The sequence below is a fragment of the Grammomys surdaster genome, unplaced genomic scaffold, assembly GCF_004785775.1.
Source record: "Grammomys surdaster isolate TR1022 unplaced genomic scaffold, NIH_TR_1.0 61, whole genome shotgun sequence".
In the NCBI taxonomy this organism is placed as follows: domain Eukaryota; kingdom Metazoa; phylum Chordata; class Mammalia; order Rodentia; family Muridae; genus Grammomys; species Grammomys surdaster.
The window spans coordinates 16,573,190-16,590,628 of record NW_021604563.1 but is presented as its reverse complement, the minus strand read 5'-3'; the positions used below and the strand labels follow the sequence as shown (position 1 = coordinate 16,590,628).

General features: G+C 35.7%; 1 protein-coding gene across 1 annotated transcript in view; it reads right to left on the bottom strand.

Moving 5' to 3' along the window:
• Nucleotides 1–17,192, bottom strand: part of Chm (CHM Rab escort protein) — a 144,212-nt gene extending 127,020 nt beyond the window's left edge. Inside the window, exon 1 of the mRNA XM_028782022.1 lies at nt 17,137–17,192. Coding sequence (XP_028637855.1) covers nt 17,137–17,185 — 49 coding nt within the window. The 5' untranslated portion in view covers nt 17,186–17,192. The remainder of the gene's footprint in view (nt 1–17,136) is intronic.
• Nucleotides 17,193–17,439: the final 247 nt, after the last annotated feature.

The window sequence follows — 17,439 nt, the reverse complement described above, 5'->3', positions numbered from 1 at the left end:
ACAGTAACAGATGCAAAGATCCACAGCCAAACATTGGACAGAGCTCCAGAAGTCTTGTGAAAGAGTTGGGGAAAGGATTGAGGAACCTGGAGGAGATAGAGACTCCACAAGAAGACCAACAGAGTCAACTAACCTAGACCCTTGGGCTTTCAGAGTCTGAAACATCAACCAAATAATATACAGGGGCTGGACCTAGGCTTCCCACTACATATGTAACAGACGTGCAGCTTGGTCTTCATGTGACTCCTGAACAAGTGGGGTGGGGGACATTATCCCAAAAGCAGTTGCCTGTCTGTGGGATGTATTCTTCTAGATGGGCTACCTTGTCTGGCCTCAGTGGGAGAGGAAGTGCCTAGCCTTGCAGAAACTTGATGTGACAGGTTTGGGAGATACCCAGGGGAGCCCACAGTAACTCAGAGGAGAACAGGAGGAGGGAAGGAGTATGGGAGGGGGTGACTGAGAAGGGGGCAATGAGTGAGATGTATATAAAGTGAATAAATTTAAAAAATTAATAATTTTTTAAAAATTATATATAAATTTTAAGTGCAAATACATAAATATCTAAATATATACTTGTAAACACTTATATATTTATAAATATATTAAAAAATATAAATGATATATTATATAATATATAGTTATACTTATTACATATAAAATATATAAACAAAATATTTATATATATTAAACATTTTAAATGTTATGTATTTGACACTTGTACAATGTTTTATTAGTTATTATTCAGTAATCTTGTTTATAAAAAGCAAATAATTTTATATATTCTACAGGAGTTCCTCAAATATTTAATATAATTTAAACATTTCTTATTACCTATGATTATTAATTAGTTGAAAGTGTCACAAAGAATTTGCTCTGCCATTCAACTATAGGAGATATGCATAATTCTTATATAAGAACAACTTTGACTGAAAAGACATTATTTAAAACAGATAAGTATAAGGTAAGAAAATGACTTTTCTTAAGTTGTAATGGAGAATCTGGATTATTGGTCATCAGACCTTCTCAGTTAACATTCTACTATGTAGCTGTCAGCTAAATATATATATATATATATATATATATATATATGAGAAACTTATGGATTGTTATATGATCACATACTATTGTGAACAGTTCTATCTTTTCTGATTTTTCAAACCCATTACGATAAAATAAAGATATTTAATAATCAAATGAAGATTCAAGATTAAAATTAGGGTCACAGTTATAAAGTGAATATTTTCAAAAATATTATCTTAAATATTTATAGGAATGAGAAGGTTATTTATTTGCTGTTAAAATCACACTTAATCCAAATCATCAATGTTGAAACTCATCATTTACAACTATAATATTTAAGTTAGTTCTCTATGATACATTCTTAAAACAGTATTTGTAACTGATTTTTCCTAACAGTACCCTTACATAAGGAAAACATAAAATAAAGTACTTACACCACTCCTAGTGAATCAAACAATAAATAATAGATTCCCCTGACAGGACTTTGATGACCTGGCAAAGCCCGAGTGCTTTCAGCCCAAATCATATGAAACCATAAATCACTCTTTATTTTATAGAACATTTCAAAATGGATTCCTGCTTTCTACCTTGAAAGTCATTTCATGTGTTATTTATAACTAGTGAAGACCAGAATGGAAAGAAAATTACATAGAACTAGAAAATTTACTGTGACTGCTTTTATGAAGAACAATTTCTTTCTTTTCTTTCTTTTTTTTTTTTTTGAAAAAGAAACAGAATGAATGACAAGAAGCAACTTGTGAGTATAACAAGCTTTTAGTGGACCATGGCTTTTACTTCATTACTTAAACAACCCTATGTAGAGCCCTGAACCATCACAAACAAAACAGTAGCAACATTGAGTACAGAAATGAATAGAGAGCAATGCAAGGGTAAGACTCCATACTTGAGTGGTTACAGCCACTCAAAAAAAAGATGACCTAAATTAAGCAGAAACTCAATTTCGACTGAGTCATTTTGTTTATTTCTAATTTGACTTTCACATTCAGAATACTTTTAGTGGATACTTTAAATGAAAAGAGAAGAATATCCGGGAAACAACCCAGGGAACCACAAAAACAAGTAAAATAGTGTTCGTAAATTCAAAATTAATTCACATTAATTCCTCACAAAATATCAAGTACATTATTAATAAATTATGTTTAAAATCTAATGAATGTCTTTCTTGTAAAAATATATGTACGTGTGTATATATACATATATATGTGTATAAGTTTTCTACCATTTAAAAATTATGCCACCTATTAAAATATTAATGAAAATCCTATAAAATGGAAGGGATTAGGAATGGCTGATAATGAGAACACTGTTCCAGGACTCAGAGTGCTAAATGCTGAACCAAGCACCAAGAGGAATGGTTTCTTCTTTTCAGCTTCATATTAAATAGCTCTGACATTGGGAAAGCAATTGTCATTTCCTCCCTAGAATTACCTCCTATGCACACCCTTACTAGAAGAAAATGAAGGGCTTAGAATAAATGATGCAAAGGTTTATTTCAGACTGTAGAAAACATGAATGGTAATACTATATAGGCCAATATTTTTAGACAAATGATTTTAAATGAAAAATAATAAATAAAATTCTTCGAAGACCACAGGAGAAAAAGAGTTGATGAATCTCCCTGAAGACCTTCAAAGTATCAAATCCTACAACATCTACAAGAAAACTTGATACCAACCAGTACCATCGTAATCCTCAAAAAATAAGTGAGTTAATTCCAACAGCCAAGAGCTATAAGAAAATGAGGGTAAAGCAAATACATCCGCTTAAGAACTAGAACACCTCTGAATTGACATCATCTACTGGCTAGAAGGTTGTAAAGATATTCTGAGAATGGGGTGGTGGAAGGGGGGAAGTCGGAGATGTTGAAGGTTTTAGTGATGAGTAAAATGAAATGGGTATATAAGAATGTGTCTGAATCCTGAGAAACTGATAAATCAAACTATTCTGAATTGTGTGCTGGGGGCTAGGTATAAGTATACATAGAAAGAGGAATGAGAGAATAGGAAAACGGAATAGGTAGGGGAAGGTAAAACTAATATTAAGATGTTTGGAAAAAACATATGGAAAACACTCCTCTCCGAAGCCAAAAGCTGTCAAATCAAAAAAATACTAGACTTTTAGGGTATGGAATACTTCCCCTCAAGTTGTTAATCAGGGGAGAATCTCAGAGACCCTCACCCTAATAAAGCAGAATGCAGGCTATTGCCACTGCTCTTGATAGTCTAACAGAACTTGGTTTTAAGACCTTACTGGTAAAGATCCTACACATTTTTGACTCAAGACTTGGAGAAATCACATTGATACTGACCCTCCTTGTTGGCTGTTTTTCATAGTATCAGAAGGTGCCATACAGACTGCTAGGAAAAACATCAGCACTTTTTCCGATATATGAACCTTGTGAGCTACAATAATGGCTGGTATGGTAAGAAATGCAACAAGACATGCAACAGTGGTGTGATATCCAACCAGAATGGTTTTAAGGCCCACTCCAGAGAAAGAAACTCATGCCTGGTACTATAAAGCTGGCCAAGAAACAGTGGATGGGCTCAGGCCTTAGGGATGAAACAACTTGCATTGTACTAAATGGATACAGCTTTACATTGTGTGTTCTCTCCTCCCTCATATATATGGAGAATGTAACCTGAGGAGTTGAACAGGGAAGTAAAGAGTATGGTCAAATACTGTACACAGTTTAAATTTCCCAATGAATAAAAAATACTAGATTAAAAGGAAGAAGTAACTGCTGTGAACATCTTCCAAATCCACCAAAACAGATAAAAGAGGACGAGGAAAAGGAAAGACAAAACTGACCAAGGGAAACAGTCAACAGATCTCAGATCCCAGTATGTTTGCTCACTGCATGAAAACAGAAGAGAAAGACCTGGAACAGTAATGTTCAAAAAGCTATAGTGGGCTAATAAAAAATACAAGGAAAGGTCATTTCACACAAAAAGACTGAGATTGGATTCTATTCCAGGCACATTAAGAAAAACAAAACACAGCAAGATAACACTCCAAACAGACAAAACTATATATATCAAAAACAACCAGACAAGTTCAATGACAATTTTAACCTGGTTATGGTAATATAAGCTGGGAGAATTTAAGGAAATCGTTACAAATCTAACCTACAAATCAAAATAAGTAAATCCAAGGTAATTAGAGGGCAGGAACATTTGAAAGACCATCTCCTGGTTGTTATTGTTTTGTTTGTTTTTTTAATCAACTTTACATAAACTAAGAGTCATCTGGGTAGGAGGACTGTTAAATGAGAAAGTGCTTCCATAAGAGTAACCTGTAGGCAAGTCTATGGGGTATTTCTGTGATTAACAATGGATGTGGAAGGAACTAGCCAGCCCACTATTTGTGGTACCTAGGCAGCTGGTGTGTTTAAGAATTCAGGCTGAATGTACCAGAGATCTGGGTAGTAAGAGACTCTCAGGACTCAAAAGGAGGGACCTTAGATGAAATGTCCTACAGTGGGGAGAGAGAACTTGTAGAATCCACCTCCAGTAGAAAGACAGGGCATCAAGTGGGTTGCCATCCTACAGTCAAAAACTCTGACCCAGAATTGTTCCTGTCTAAAAGAACTACCGGGACAAAAATGAAGAAGAGCCTGAGGGAAAGGAGGACCAGTGACAGGCCCAAATTGGAATTCAGATCAAGGGGAGGCTCCAAGGCCTGACACTATTACTGAGGCTATGGTGTTCTTACAGACAGGAGCCTAGCAAGACTTCCCTCTGAGAGGCCCAGCAAGCAGCAGAAAGAGTCAGAGGCAGATACTTACACCCAACCAATGGACAGAAGCTGGGGACCCCTGTGGTTAAATTAGGGAAAAGCTGGAAGAAGCTGAGGAGGAAGGTGACCAAATAGGAAGACCAGCAGTCTCAACTCACCTGGACCCCCAGGATCTCTCAGATACTGAGCCACCAACCAGGCTGCATGCACTAACTTGACTGAGGCCCGGACACACATATAGTAGAGGACTTCCTGGCCTGGTCTCAGTGAGAGAAAACACATCTATCCCTCAAGAGAGTTGGGATCCCAGGGAGTGGGGTGGTCTGGTAGAGTGGGGATGATGTTGGGGGTAGGGATAACCTCTTGGAGACAGGGGTGGAGGAATGGGATGAGAAACAGTAAGAGGGCAAACCGGGAGGGGGATAAAGAATGGACTGTAAAAAAAAAAAAAGATTAGAGAATAATAATAAAACAAAATATAGAAGAAAAAAATTCAGGCTGAACCAACATTGAGGAACAAACCAGTAAGCAGCATTCCTCCATGATCTGTTCAGTTCCTGTCTCCAAGTTCCAGTCCAGAGTTCTGGCCCTGACTTGCCACAGTGATGGACTGTGACCTGTAAGTTGTAAGAGGAAGTATAAACACTTTCCTCTCCAAGTTACTTTGGCCATAGGGTTTTATCGCAACAGAAATCCTAAGACAGATTGAAATCAGTTAGAAAGGAAGTTGAAAAATAAGAAAACTCATTTCAGAAATGAAAACTAAGCTACATACTACACGAGCAAAGAAAATCAATGAAAAAATTGATAATGCAAAAGAGTATGAGATGACAGTACTGTACTTGTAAGGAGAGCCTTTATCTTTCAGATACTTGTTGAAACTGTATTTATAGATAAAATGATGTTATATCTTGAAGTTCTTTCTAAGTCATCTGGAGTTGGATGGTGACATGAGAGAGAAGGGAGAAAACACAGAGAAAATAAAAATGGCTATGACGGCTTGATAACTGATCAAACTGGAAATCTGATACCTGGGGAGATACTTATACTGCTTCATTATTTTTATAATTTTTCATAATAAAACTGAGTCTACAATAGATGCTTAAATAGACTGAGTGCTCATTTCAAGACTTACAATATCAAAATCTATTTTCATTTTTTACTTTATTTTTGAGATAATTACATTTCTTCCTTCACTTTCCTTCTTCCAAACCTTCTCCATACATCCCTCCCTGCTCTCCTTCAAAAATTGGTTTCTTTTTACAGCAATTCTTACTGTGTATATGCATGTGCATATATATTCCTAAAGGCTGCTCAGCCCATATAATGCTATTTGTATGTATGTTTCCAAGGCTGACTGTTTGGCCCTTGACAACCAAATGGTGTGCTCTTCCCAGGAGATAGAGTTACAACAGAGTTCCAGAATGAATGAATGGATGAATGAATGAATCTCTTTATAAACTTTCTTTTTTAAGTGTAGGTTGACCCAGCGAGATGGCTCAGTGGGGAAAGGTACAGACCTGACAATTTGAGTTTGATTCCTGGAACCTATGTTGGAATCAGGACTTGTCTTCCTCTGTATGTGTTGTAGCATATGCATGCCCATACACATACACAAAATAATCTTCTAAAACTGAAGTGAGATTGAATACCCCTTATCCAAAATGCTTGGGAACAGAAATGTTTAAGATATGGGATGACATTTTTCAGATTTGAGAATATAAGTTATATATAATATGATATCTCTGGATACAAAAGCCAAATATAAATACAAAAGAATGGTCTACATATACAGGCAATTTCATTTTTGTCTTTGAGACAACATCTCACCTCAGAGCCTCGCCTGGCCTTAACTCATGGTAATCCTCCTGCCTCAGGTTCCAAAGTGCTGGTATTACAAGTGAGAGCCACCACACCCACCTATCTGCCTATGCTTGTCTTGCAAATGCAAAACCCAGTTTTGACCTCCATAACTTCAACTGATTATTTAAAATGTAAAACCATTAAGTGATAAAATTTTGTCTAATTAAAATTAGCTTTAGTACATTAACAATTTTATATACTACATTTTCAAGAACGATAAATCAAACTAGTTTTTTACCTACTCTTTGAGAAGAGGAAAAGGTTTTCTATGCATATCTGCAAATGCCAGAAACGAAAGAAGAAAATCTGATAGACTAGGAATGTGAAATTTATACATCCTCACATGGGATATCACCAAAAACATAAGGCACAATTAGAAATCAAATATAGCAATAAAACACACACACACACACAAAATGCCAATATCCCAACAAACCAAATTCAAGGACACAGTAAGACTGATCTCTGCAATGCAAAGACAGTTAAACATATGTAAGTCAGTAAACACAGCTCGCCACATTAATAGAACCAGCAACAAAAATGCAGTTATTTAAATAGATGCAGGAAGAGACATTTGAGAGGATTCAACAAACCTTGGAAAAATTCCAAGCAACTCAGTATATATAAAAGGACTGTACCTTACTACAGTAGACACTCTCCTAAGTTGTGGGATTAGACCAGGACCTTACCACTTTTGTTCAACATAGTACTGTAAGTGCTCACCAGAGCAATGGAGCAAGAAAAGATCAAAGGACATCTAAATTCAGAATGAAAGAAAATCAAAGTGTCCTTGACAGGACAATTTCATTTACACAAAAACTATACAGTCATCACTCACTAAGGAACAGCTAGAACTAATTTATTAGGAAACTCAGCAAAACTCAAGACACAGAAACAACAGACAAGTATCAGTTTGTATTATATTCTGAGACACTAATAGTGAATAATCTAAAAAAGGAACAATGCCAGTTACAATGCCTATAAAAATTACACATCAATGAGTAAGGAAATATACATTCATACATTTCCACATAAGACATCACCATAAAAATTCAAGGCACACTTCGAAAGTGAATATAACAATAAGAACACATGTACAAAAAAATGTCAATATCCCTAAGGAACAAAGAAAAAGAGGAAAAAGATCTCTATGAACATCTTAAAAAATGATAAAAGAAACTGAAGAGGGCATCAAAAATAGGACATGAAAGTATGGTGGGTGTGGTTGGCAAACAACTTTAATTCTAGGACTTGGGAGTTGAAGGCCATCCTGGTCTACAAAGTGAGTTTCAGGCCAGCCAGGGGTACACAGTTAAGAGTCTAACAAAGAAGAAAAGAAAAGGAACAGAACACAATGGAAAGAAAAGAAAAAGAGGAAGGAAAGAGAGAAAAAATAGATATCACATGTTTATTAGAAGAATTATTCTTGATAAAATACTATCTGATACCATCTACAGATTCAATACAATCTCTATCAAGATATCAATATTTTTCACAGAATCAGAAACAGAACCATAAAAGACATCAAACATCCAAAGCCTAATAAGGCAAAAAAGAACAGAGTTCTACCTTACTTTAGCATCACAAACCAATGATAACTAATAATGAACTAAAGCAGTACGATGTTAGCAAATACAAAAACTAGACAAACCAATGGAACAGAAGTGAGAGCACAATATTCAAATTACCCTCTCCATTTACAACTGACTGTGACAAAAAGAGCCAAAACACGGCAGGAGGGGGCCAGTATTCTCAGTCAGTTTTGCTTGGAAAATAGTGTCAATGTGCAAAGAATGAAACCAACACCATATCTCTCACTACTTACAGCTACCAACCCAAAGGAAACCAAGACATCTGAAAGGTTCAAATCTGTGAGTATGGCAAACACAAACATGAAAAACACTCACAGGTATTGGTATTGGTAAAGAGGTTTTTGGAAATGACTCCAACTGTGCAAGCAACAAAAATGGAAACTGAAAAGTGAGTTCCTGTCAACTTAGAAAGCTTCTCCACAACAAAAGACACAATCAAAATTGAAGAGATAGGCTTGGTAATAGAGTGCTTGCATAGCATACATGATAGCATGGGATCAGTGGTCTTCACTGGGGGTGAGGAATGACTGAAGAGACAAATAATACAATAGGGCAGAAGAAAATATCTGCAAACTATACATCTGACAAGCAGTTACATTAATATACAGAACACAGAAAGAACTGAACTTAATAGCAAAAAAGAAAATCAAATTAAAAAGAGACTAAAGGACAGATTAGGCATTTCTTTGTTTGTTTGGTTGGTTGGTTGGTTGGTTTGTTGCTTGCTTGCTTGCTTGCTTGCTTGCTTGCTTTTTAAGACAGGATTTCTCTGTGGAGCCCTGGCAGTCCTGGAACTCACTCTGTAGTCCAGTGTATCCTGGAAGTCAAGAGATTCACCTGCCTCTGGCTCTTGAATACTGGGATTAAAGGCATGTACCACCACAGCCCGGCTTCAGACTACACATTCCTTAAAACAAGCAGCCAATAGATATATGAGAAATCTCTCAATGAGGAAATGCAAATTTTTAAAAAAAGATGGAGTTATAACTTTATCACAATACTGAAAAGACCCCCCAAAAGTGAGGATTCAGAGAAAAAAGTAACTCTTATTATAAGAATGTAAATTTGTATAGCCATTGCAAAAAAGGTATGAGTTTCTCAGGATACTAAAAATAGAAGAACTACTGTTATTTCTAGCTTCCCACTACCGGGTATATACCAAAAGGAAACAATCTTCATGTTAAAGAGACAAGTACATTCTTTTTTGTCTTGTTTTATAATTCTTCTCTCATATACTATATGTCCTGACCAGCTTCCCCTCCTCACCTCATCCCAGTCTCCCTGCCCCCCCCACACTTCCTGTGTTTCCCAGATCAACCTCCTCTCAGAAAAAAAAGCAGGACTCCCAGGGATACCACCCAAAGAGCAAGTACAAGTACATTCTTAATTGCACTCTACTTCACAATGGCCAAGGTATGGAAACTAAAATGTCTGTCATGTGATGAATGAACAAAGAGAATGCAGTATGTAGGCACAATGGAGGAGTATTCTACCATTAAAAAAGGAAGAAGAATAAAATTGGGGCTTGGAGATAGAGCTCAGGGGTTAAGAGCACTTTCCAGAGGAACTGTGTTCAATTTCCAGCACTCACATGGTGATTCACAGCTATCCATACATAATGCCAGTTCTAATCCCCTCTTTAATCTCCTCGAGTGTGCACCTAGTGCACAAACATATGTGCAAGCAAAACAATCATACATAAGTTTGTTTTTTTAAAAAAAAAAAAAGAATGAAATTGTGCCACCTGGAACAGCAGAGTATGTGAAGTGAAACAAGTCAAGACAGAAACACAAATACCATGTGATCTTTATGGAATCCACTACAACATCTCACAGAAGTTAAGAGAACAGTAATATAACAGAACCTGTGGAAGGAAGGTGAAAGAGGAAAGGAGAGAGAGAGGATGGTCATTAAAAAGAGTAAATTCTGGTGACCTATAATATACCATTATGAATATACCACATTGTATACTTAGCAATAATTAGAAGTAATTTAAAAATGTGAATAATAAACAACTAATAAAAGTTTAAAGTGATGGGTATCCTAAAAAATATGTACATTATACAAGTATGTTCTAATCAAAATAACAATGGTATTTAAACACATGACAAAAACTAAAAGTTAATTAATTACTACACATTTATAATAAGACAGGTAATGATATAATAAATAGGTAGGTTAAGGCAATTCACAAAGGAAATGTAGTGGCCAAATTATATAAATATTCAGCCTTATTTATCATAAAAGGCAAATTCAAACAAGAAATATTATTTGTGTGTCAAGTATGTAGCCAAAAAGTAATATTTGTTTATCAAGTTTGTTGCTGTACAGATGGCCTGTAAAGTTTTCCCCAAGGACAAACGTAAATTCAAGGGTAACCTGTGACACAGTTATTCCTCCCCACGGGTGATCACATGTCTTTGCAGAAAACTGCAGGGCCATCTGATAATCCAAAGGAAAATACCTTTAGATGAACCGTTTTGGAGAAGTCTGTTCACTAATTCTGAGCCCTTATGACCTCTAGTTAAGGCCTGACTACCAGTAACCCTGCTCTGTCCTTTCATTATACCAAACTGTAAAATAAAATTGTGTGTCTCTCCACATGCATCATAGCTCTTCTCTTCCAAGAACACCAAGTTTTAGCATTTGCTGCAATGACTGCAAAACATGTTGACAACAATGAAGACTAAGACATGAATGCCAACACTGAAAGATGCCTCAGTCTCAGAACCACCACATTATTATGTGATTGAAAATCTTGGAATGAATTAGATTCAACTGAAACAACTACTTGTATCTTAAAACATGACTAAAATCTCTGATCTCATTGCTTTAGTGACTGTAATTCTCTTGGTTTTGGTTTGTTTTTTTTCTAGGGGTGGGGGGAGAATAAACATAACTAGGTCATCCTGTTTGCCTCTATGTAAAGGTTTGCAAGCTGGCTCCAATGTGATAATGTTGTTAATAATTAAGGACCAGACATGAAGCTATTGTTGGCATCAGTTTAAAAAAGTGCCAACCATAAACCTAGAACAAGCTAATTTAATTTTTGGAGTATATGGTGTTTCTTTTCATTTGGAAAGATTAAACAAGCCCAATTCAGTATCTCAACTTTAGTTGACAATGACTTGTCTAACCTATCCAACGTAAATCAAAGTTGGGTAAATCTAAAGTTTTACACTTACTTGAGGTGAGATAGTATTTACTCCAGACATGGTAGTAGTAAGAAATCAAATATTATACCAAATTGATGTGGACAAGCATAGTATTAGAAAACACTAGGGAGAGGGGAAAATAGATGCTAGAAAAGCAAACCAGCCTGAGTGCTTTGTAAAGTCTAGTTTGAGATGAAATAAATCAAGTTGCCTCTGTCTCGTCGACTATTTGTAATCTGTTTAGGGTTTTGGTTTGGTTTGGTTTTTTAGAGATTGTTGTTTGTTTCGCTTATTTGTTTTCCCTATCTGCTTCAATATGGAAACATGTCAACTCTTATAATCGTGCTCCAATAAATCACTCACTATGGGAAATTATTGTCCCTTTGTATATTGTCCTTTAATTAAATTAGTAGAAAAAAAAAGGAAATCTTTAGAAAAGTATCCCTATTTTACTAGCAACAACTACATGTCTCCCAAATTCCAAATCTTTCTATACTACGGATTATACACTAAGCAAAGACATCAACTTTACACACATAACAGGCACAGCTTAACTTTTCAGTTCACACTGAAAATGAATGGCAGATGATTTCACATGAGTTACAGGTCAATTATATGGAATTATAATTGTTTCTGTGCATTGGGATTTTATGTTAAACATGAGAATGTGAGGTTGAGCAACCACATTTGATTTTAATTGCTGTAGCCTGAGTTATCCAAAACATCCTGAGAACACTGGAGAAAATGAGAAAATGACAAGCAGCACGGGAGATGAAAATGATGCTGCCCAGGGAACTCTGGCAACAGATGCGGCTCTCTCTGAGGGATCGGCTCAAATTTATGATTTACAGAGCAGCGCATTGAATCCTCAGAATTAAATAAATCCTCCTTACTTTGTTAGGTCTCAAAAGAAGAAAAGACAATTTTCCTTTAAAAAAAAAAAAGCTCAAAGAAGTACAAACTAAAACAGCAAGATCTGTAGGCTTTCTTTACCTCCTACAGCATCTCTAAGCAATGAAAATGCACTTCCCACTATGTTCCCAATTAAAATGAATGATAAATTTATTCAAAACATATGATAAATAATTCAAATTGGTGACATAAACTCAAAAATAATAATTAAAAAAGGAATATCTATAAACTACCAGATAAAACATCTGATTTAAAAATAAATGGTAATAAACAAAGGTCTTTTCAAGCAAGCAGCCAATGGGAAGAGGAAGATAATGGACCTTAGACTACCATCCTTCCTTGACGCCATCCAGGCAATACTAGTGACAATAAAAGCACCTCAGTTTCGGTTTTCAGGCCATAAAAAAAACCCACCTACATTATGTAAGCATTTTATAGGAACTATTTCTTCAATATTTAACACAGTTCAGTGAAACTCATCCTATTTAGAAATAAGGTGAAACTTAAGAAGGGCTAAAGATGTATTTAACATGGCACACAAAGCATGTATGGATTTCAAATTTTACCAATCACCTTATACTGCTCAAATGAGATACATGCATGTAAAAGTGTGCAAAATATATGGAAGGTGTCTTAGCTAGAGTCTTACTGCTGTGGAAACTATGACCAAGGCAACTCTTATAAAGACAACATTTAATTGGGGCTGGCTTACAGGTTCAGAGGTTCTGTCCTTTATCATGAAGGCAGGAACATGGCAGCATCTAGGCAGGCATGGTACAGGAGGAGCTGAGTTCTACACCTTCAGCTGAAGGTTTCTAAAAGACTTGTTCCAGGGAGCCAGGAGGGGTCTTAGAGCTACATTTCCTCCAAAAAGGCCACACCTACTCCAATAAGGCCACACTTCCAAATAGTGCCACTCCCTGGGCCAAACATATTCAACCTATTACCGAAGATCTAACATTGATGAATCTAAAAGACTTTTGAAATATGACTTTCAATTTTATTTACTATTAAGTTGCTTACTTTTTTCTAAGCATTATTTTTTGTGTAATAAAGATAATATCTTTATTATATGCATTTCATTGTATATTATATGTATTATTATATACTCTACTCAATTTAAGGGCTAGTATCCATTTCATGAATTACAAAGAAGTGCCAACTTACAATTTAAAAAAGAAAGCCACTCAGTAGGAATAAGAATGAAGATATAGGGAAGGAATATGTGCCAATTATAACAGAAGCACACACAAACATCCTAAGATATAAGTACGAAAGTCACTTTTACTGAGCCTAGCTTCCATGCAATTTAGCAAATATCAGTTTTACAACACTTCCTGCAGCATTATTATCCCCCAAGGTTTAGAACTGGTACCCTGCTGCTATCAGAAGTATTAAAATTCTTGAGTGAGCAGCCAGCCAAAATTAACCACACCAATGTTGCAATTTGAAACATCAAGAATGGGACTGTTCTATTTACATGAACATTCATAAAAAGGCAGTTTACCATTTAAATATACACACACAATTATACATATATAATTGTAATTATATATGTAATAACATATATTATATATAATTATAATATATATTTGTAATTATATATATAACTGTAATTATATATATATATGTGTGTGTGTGTGTGTGTGTGCGTGCGTGCGTGTGTGTGATTTTACCTACATACAATACTACATCCTTTAGAGAAGCATTAGCTACACAGCTTTTTAAAAAACAATGAATAGGGCTGGGGATGTGACTCAGTACAGGACTTCCATAGCATAGGCAAAGGCCCAGGTTCAAGAACCACCACTACAAGACTGGAGGAAGGGAGTGGAAAAAGAAAACACATCTATCTTCTTTAAGGAAATACCTAAGAAAAATAAATAAGCTAGTTTACATATTATCTTGGAGGAAAAACTTCTACCTAAAGATGAAGCAGCGTAGTTAAGAAAGAATAGCAAGACTAAATTCCTACATGGTATTCTTAAAGCATAAATAACCAGTGACATGAAAATTTTACATGGTTTTAAGAAAAATTGTAGAATTTTAACTCTGAGGAAGTCCAAAAAGTTCCTAACAAAAGACAATATGTTAAATATTACAACTACAACAGGAGTAGGTACTTGATAGCATCAAGTATCACAAATATTGATCATGTGAATGGGTGTATGTCTGTTTACACTAAACAATGTCAAGCTATTATGCCACTTCATGTATATTCCCTTTCTTATATAGATAAGAAATTATCTATATCAGTCAGTTGTACATCTAAGAGCACTACACAAACATATTCTTGATAACAATATATGCCTACAAATGACACTATATTCCAAGTGAAGAGCTAACATATATCATCATCATCATCATCATCATGATATAACCCTTATAACTTAGATTTCTTCTGCACTTGTAACTTCTTGGCTTTGCTGGAGGTCATACAAGTTACCAGAAAAATCACCTTCAGGACCTGTACTCAATGATAACTTTTTCACACCCCACAAAATTGGCACTAAAATAACACTTTAAATCCCAAACTATTCTGAAATGACAATTGTGTACCAAACTAAAAGATCACATTCTAAGAATTTATGTCCATTTTCCTCCCCATTGAGATTCCAACTGGTTTTCCTTTAATCTATTTTCTTTTTATCTTTCCCCCACAATTCAAGTACTGTATTTTAATTCTCTTCCTTAAGGTATTCTGATATCATTTTCCCATAATATCTTGAAAATATGACCTTAAAGGAAAGCTTTAACCATGTCATGCAAAAAATAAATATGCAATAAGGTTGACATACTTTTAAAATATTCTTAGATAATTCTACTTGATGAAGTAATTGTCTTTTGATGATATTTTAAATAAAAAATTGCTAAAAGGGAGATATAACTCAGCCTATGTCTTTACTCTGTTTTATAATGACATGCTTTCATTCTGCTTTTGATAACAAAACTGAAGTTATAAGACACTGCTTTTCCTATAAGTTACCTAAGTACTGATTTAATAAAGCCAATACATTTAAAGTCTACCCTCAGTGATGTATTTGAGAAGGAAATCACAATGCTTTAAAAATGAAACCAATTAAAAGCAATGATTGAAATCCTAGGAATTACTTTTAAAAAAAAATGACATTCAACAAATGTTTCCACTTTTAATGTGTCTAAAAGAATTAAAATATTTAATATAAATAACACACATCACCCAAATAAATATAGACTTCAAGTATAATTTTGAAAAGGCTTATTCTAAACTGGATGGCAGGGAGACAGGGGAAAGTGAACGTTCTACTGAGTTTTTCAAGTTCTTCTTTAGCATCTGCTCACTGCGGGTACAACCAGGTTATCTGCTGCAGTGCAGCTATCTTCAGACTGGGAGGAAACACTCCCCTCCACCCCTCCACTGTTTTGAGAACAATTACCCAGGTATATCTAGAATATGAGAATTTGTGTTCTGGATAACACCTTAAAGGCTATCTGATTTACTTTCCTTATATTCAAAATTGTGGAAATTGAAACACTGAGAGTGTCTGACTTTCCCATTGCATGATGTAGAGCAGGTTTCCCAGGTATTTGTAATAACAGTTCAATTTCTGAGTCAAAAAAAAAACAAAAAAACGAATTCCATTTCTTGGATGTTAGCTGTGTGATTTTGAAAAGTTAGACTTCCAGGCTGCTTCTCTTCTTCCGTATACTGAAAAGAATACCTATTTTAGCAAGGTCGTCATCGGGATTATATGAAGTGCTTAGTCCATTGATTAGGGAATGGTAATCATTTGAAAACGGGTTGCTATTATTTTTACTCTAAACCTAAAAATATAGCTGTTCTTACTCTTTGGTAAGAAAGCAAAAAGAATTCATTAACACATTGGACAGGACCTCATTCACTTCTGTGGCCTACCACATTCTAAGACAGTAGAACCCCCCACCATCCCCAAACTATCTCTTTTATCCTATGCAAACTACAACCCTTACAGTTAAGAAAAGAATTGCTAATTATTGCCAAGTGTTGCCAGGGATTAACTAGTCAACTAGAAGCTGAAAAGGATTTCTGGCTCCACCCAAAACATGGAGAACTAATTACGGAAAAGCAAGGAGAAGCTGAGGTCAGACTCAGGATGTGGAATACTCTCAGCACATCTAGTTGTGGTGTATGGATGGGTGACAGAAAACAAGATGCTTCCTTTCTGTGTCATTAACTAGGATGCTTTAAACTTCGTAATGCAGAAATAATGGCTACCTCAAGAAAAAAAAAATCCTTAAGCTACTCAACACAACAGAAAAGAATACGTTTCCTTTTCTTTAGTAAATATACACACCGGTAACGACTGAGAATTATTCTTATAAAACTTCAAATTAGGCTTCATCTGAGGGGCAAAGTACCGTAGAATCATGTAAATATATGGGGGCGGGGGTGTCCTATGAAATGGCGACACGAAATGAAGGGGAATATAAATAACCTTGAAATAAACAAGGAGGGAAGGTGGCAATTATTTGTACCAATGGTGTCTCCATTGATCAAATCCCGACCCTCTATTCTCATGACACTGCAAACCCACCCTCCTCTAAGGAAATTAACAGGAATCACCGCAGCAACCAACCTCAGCAATCGGCATCGACCAGATCGACCCCTACTCAAAAGGCGCAAAACACCGCGGGTCCAAGCCCCTCCCTGGAGCTGCGAAGTCCCGCGCTGACTCCAGACTACCTCACTTCCTTTCTGTCCTCCCTCCCAGGCTCGACCCCCGCCGCTTCTCGCCAACCTTCACCATTGACAGAGAAAATAAAAAGCGAAAATGATCTCCTATTTTTTGTCCAGGAAAAATCAGGGCCACACATACCCGTCCCTATTACGATCACATCAAAGTCCGAAGGGAGATTATCCGCCATCTTGACAGGAAACGTGTCATGTGACTGTAGTTTGTAGAAGTGAATTTCTGAGGCACTCCCAAGGTAGAAAGCGGAAGAAAAAACAGTGCATTCTGGGTGTTGTAGTTCTAGAGTGGCAAGTGTAGGTAGGCGATAATGGAGTAGTATTTAAAATGTTAATGTGAATTGTAAAAGCTAGATTTATTTCACAGGCTTCAATGAAATACCTTATTTATCCTAGAAGTGTGATATGAAAAAGAAATGTAAGTATTCGA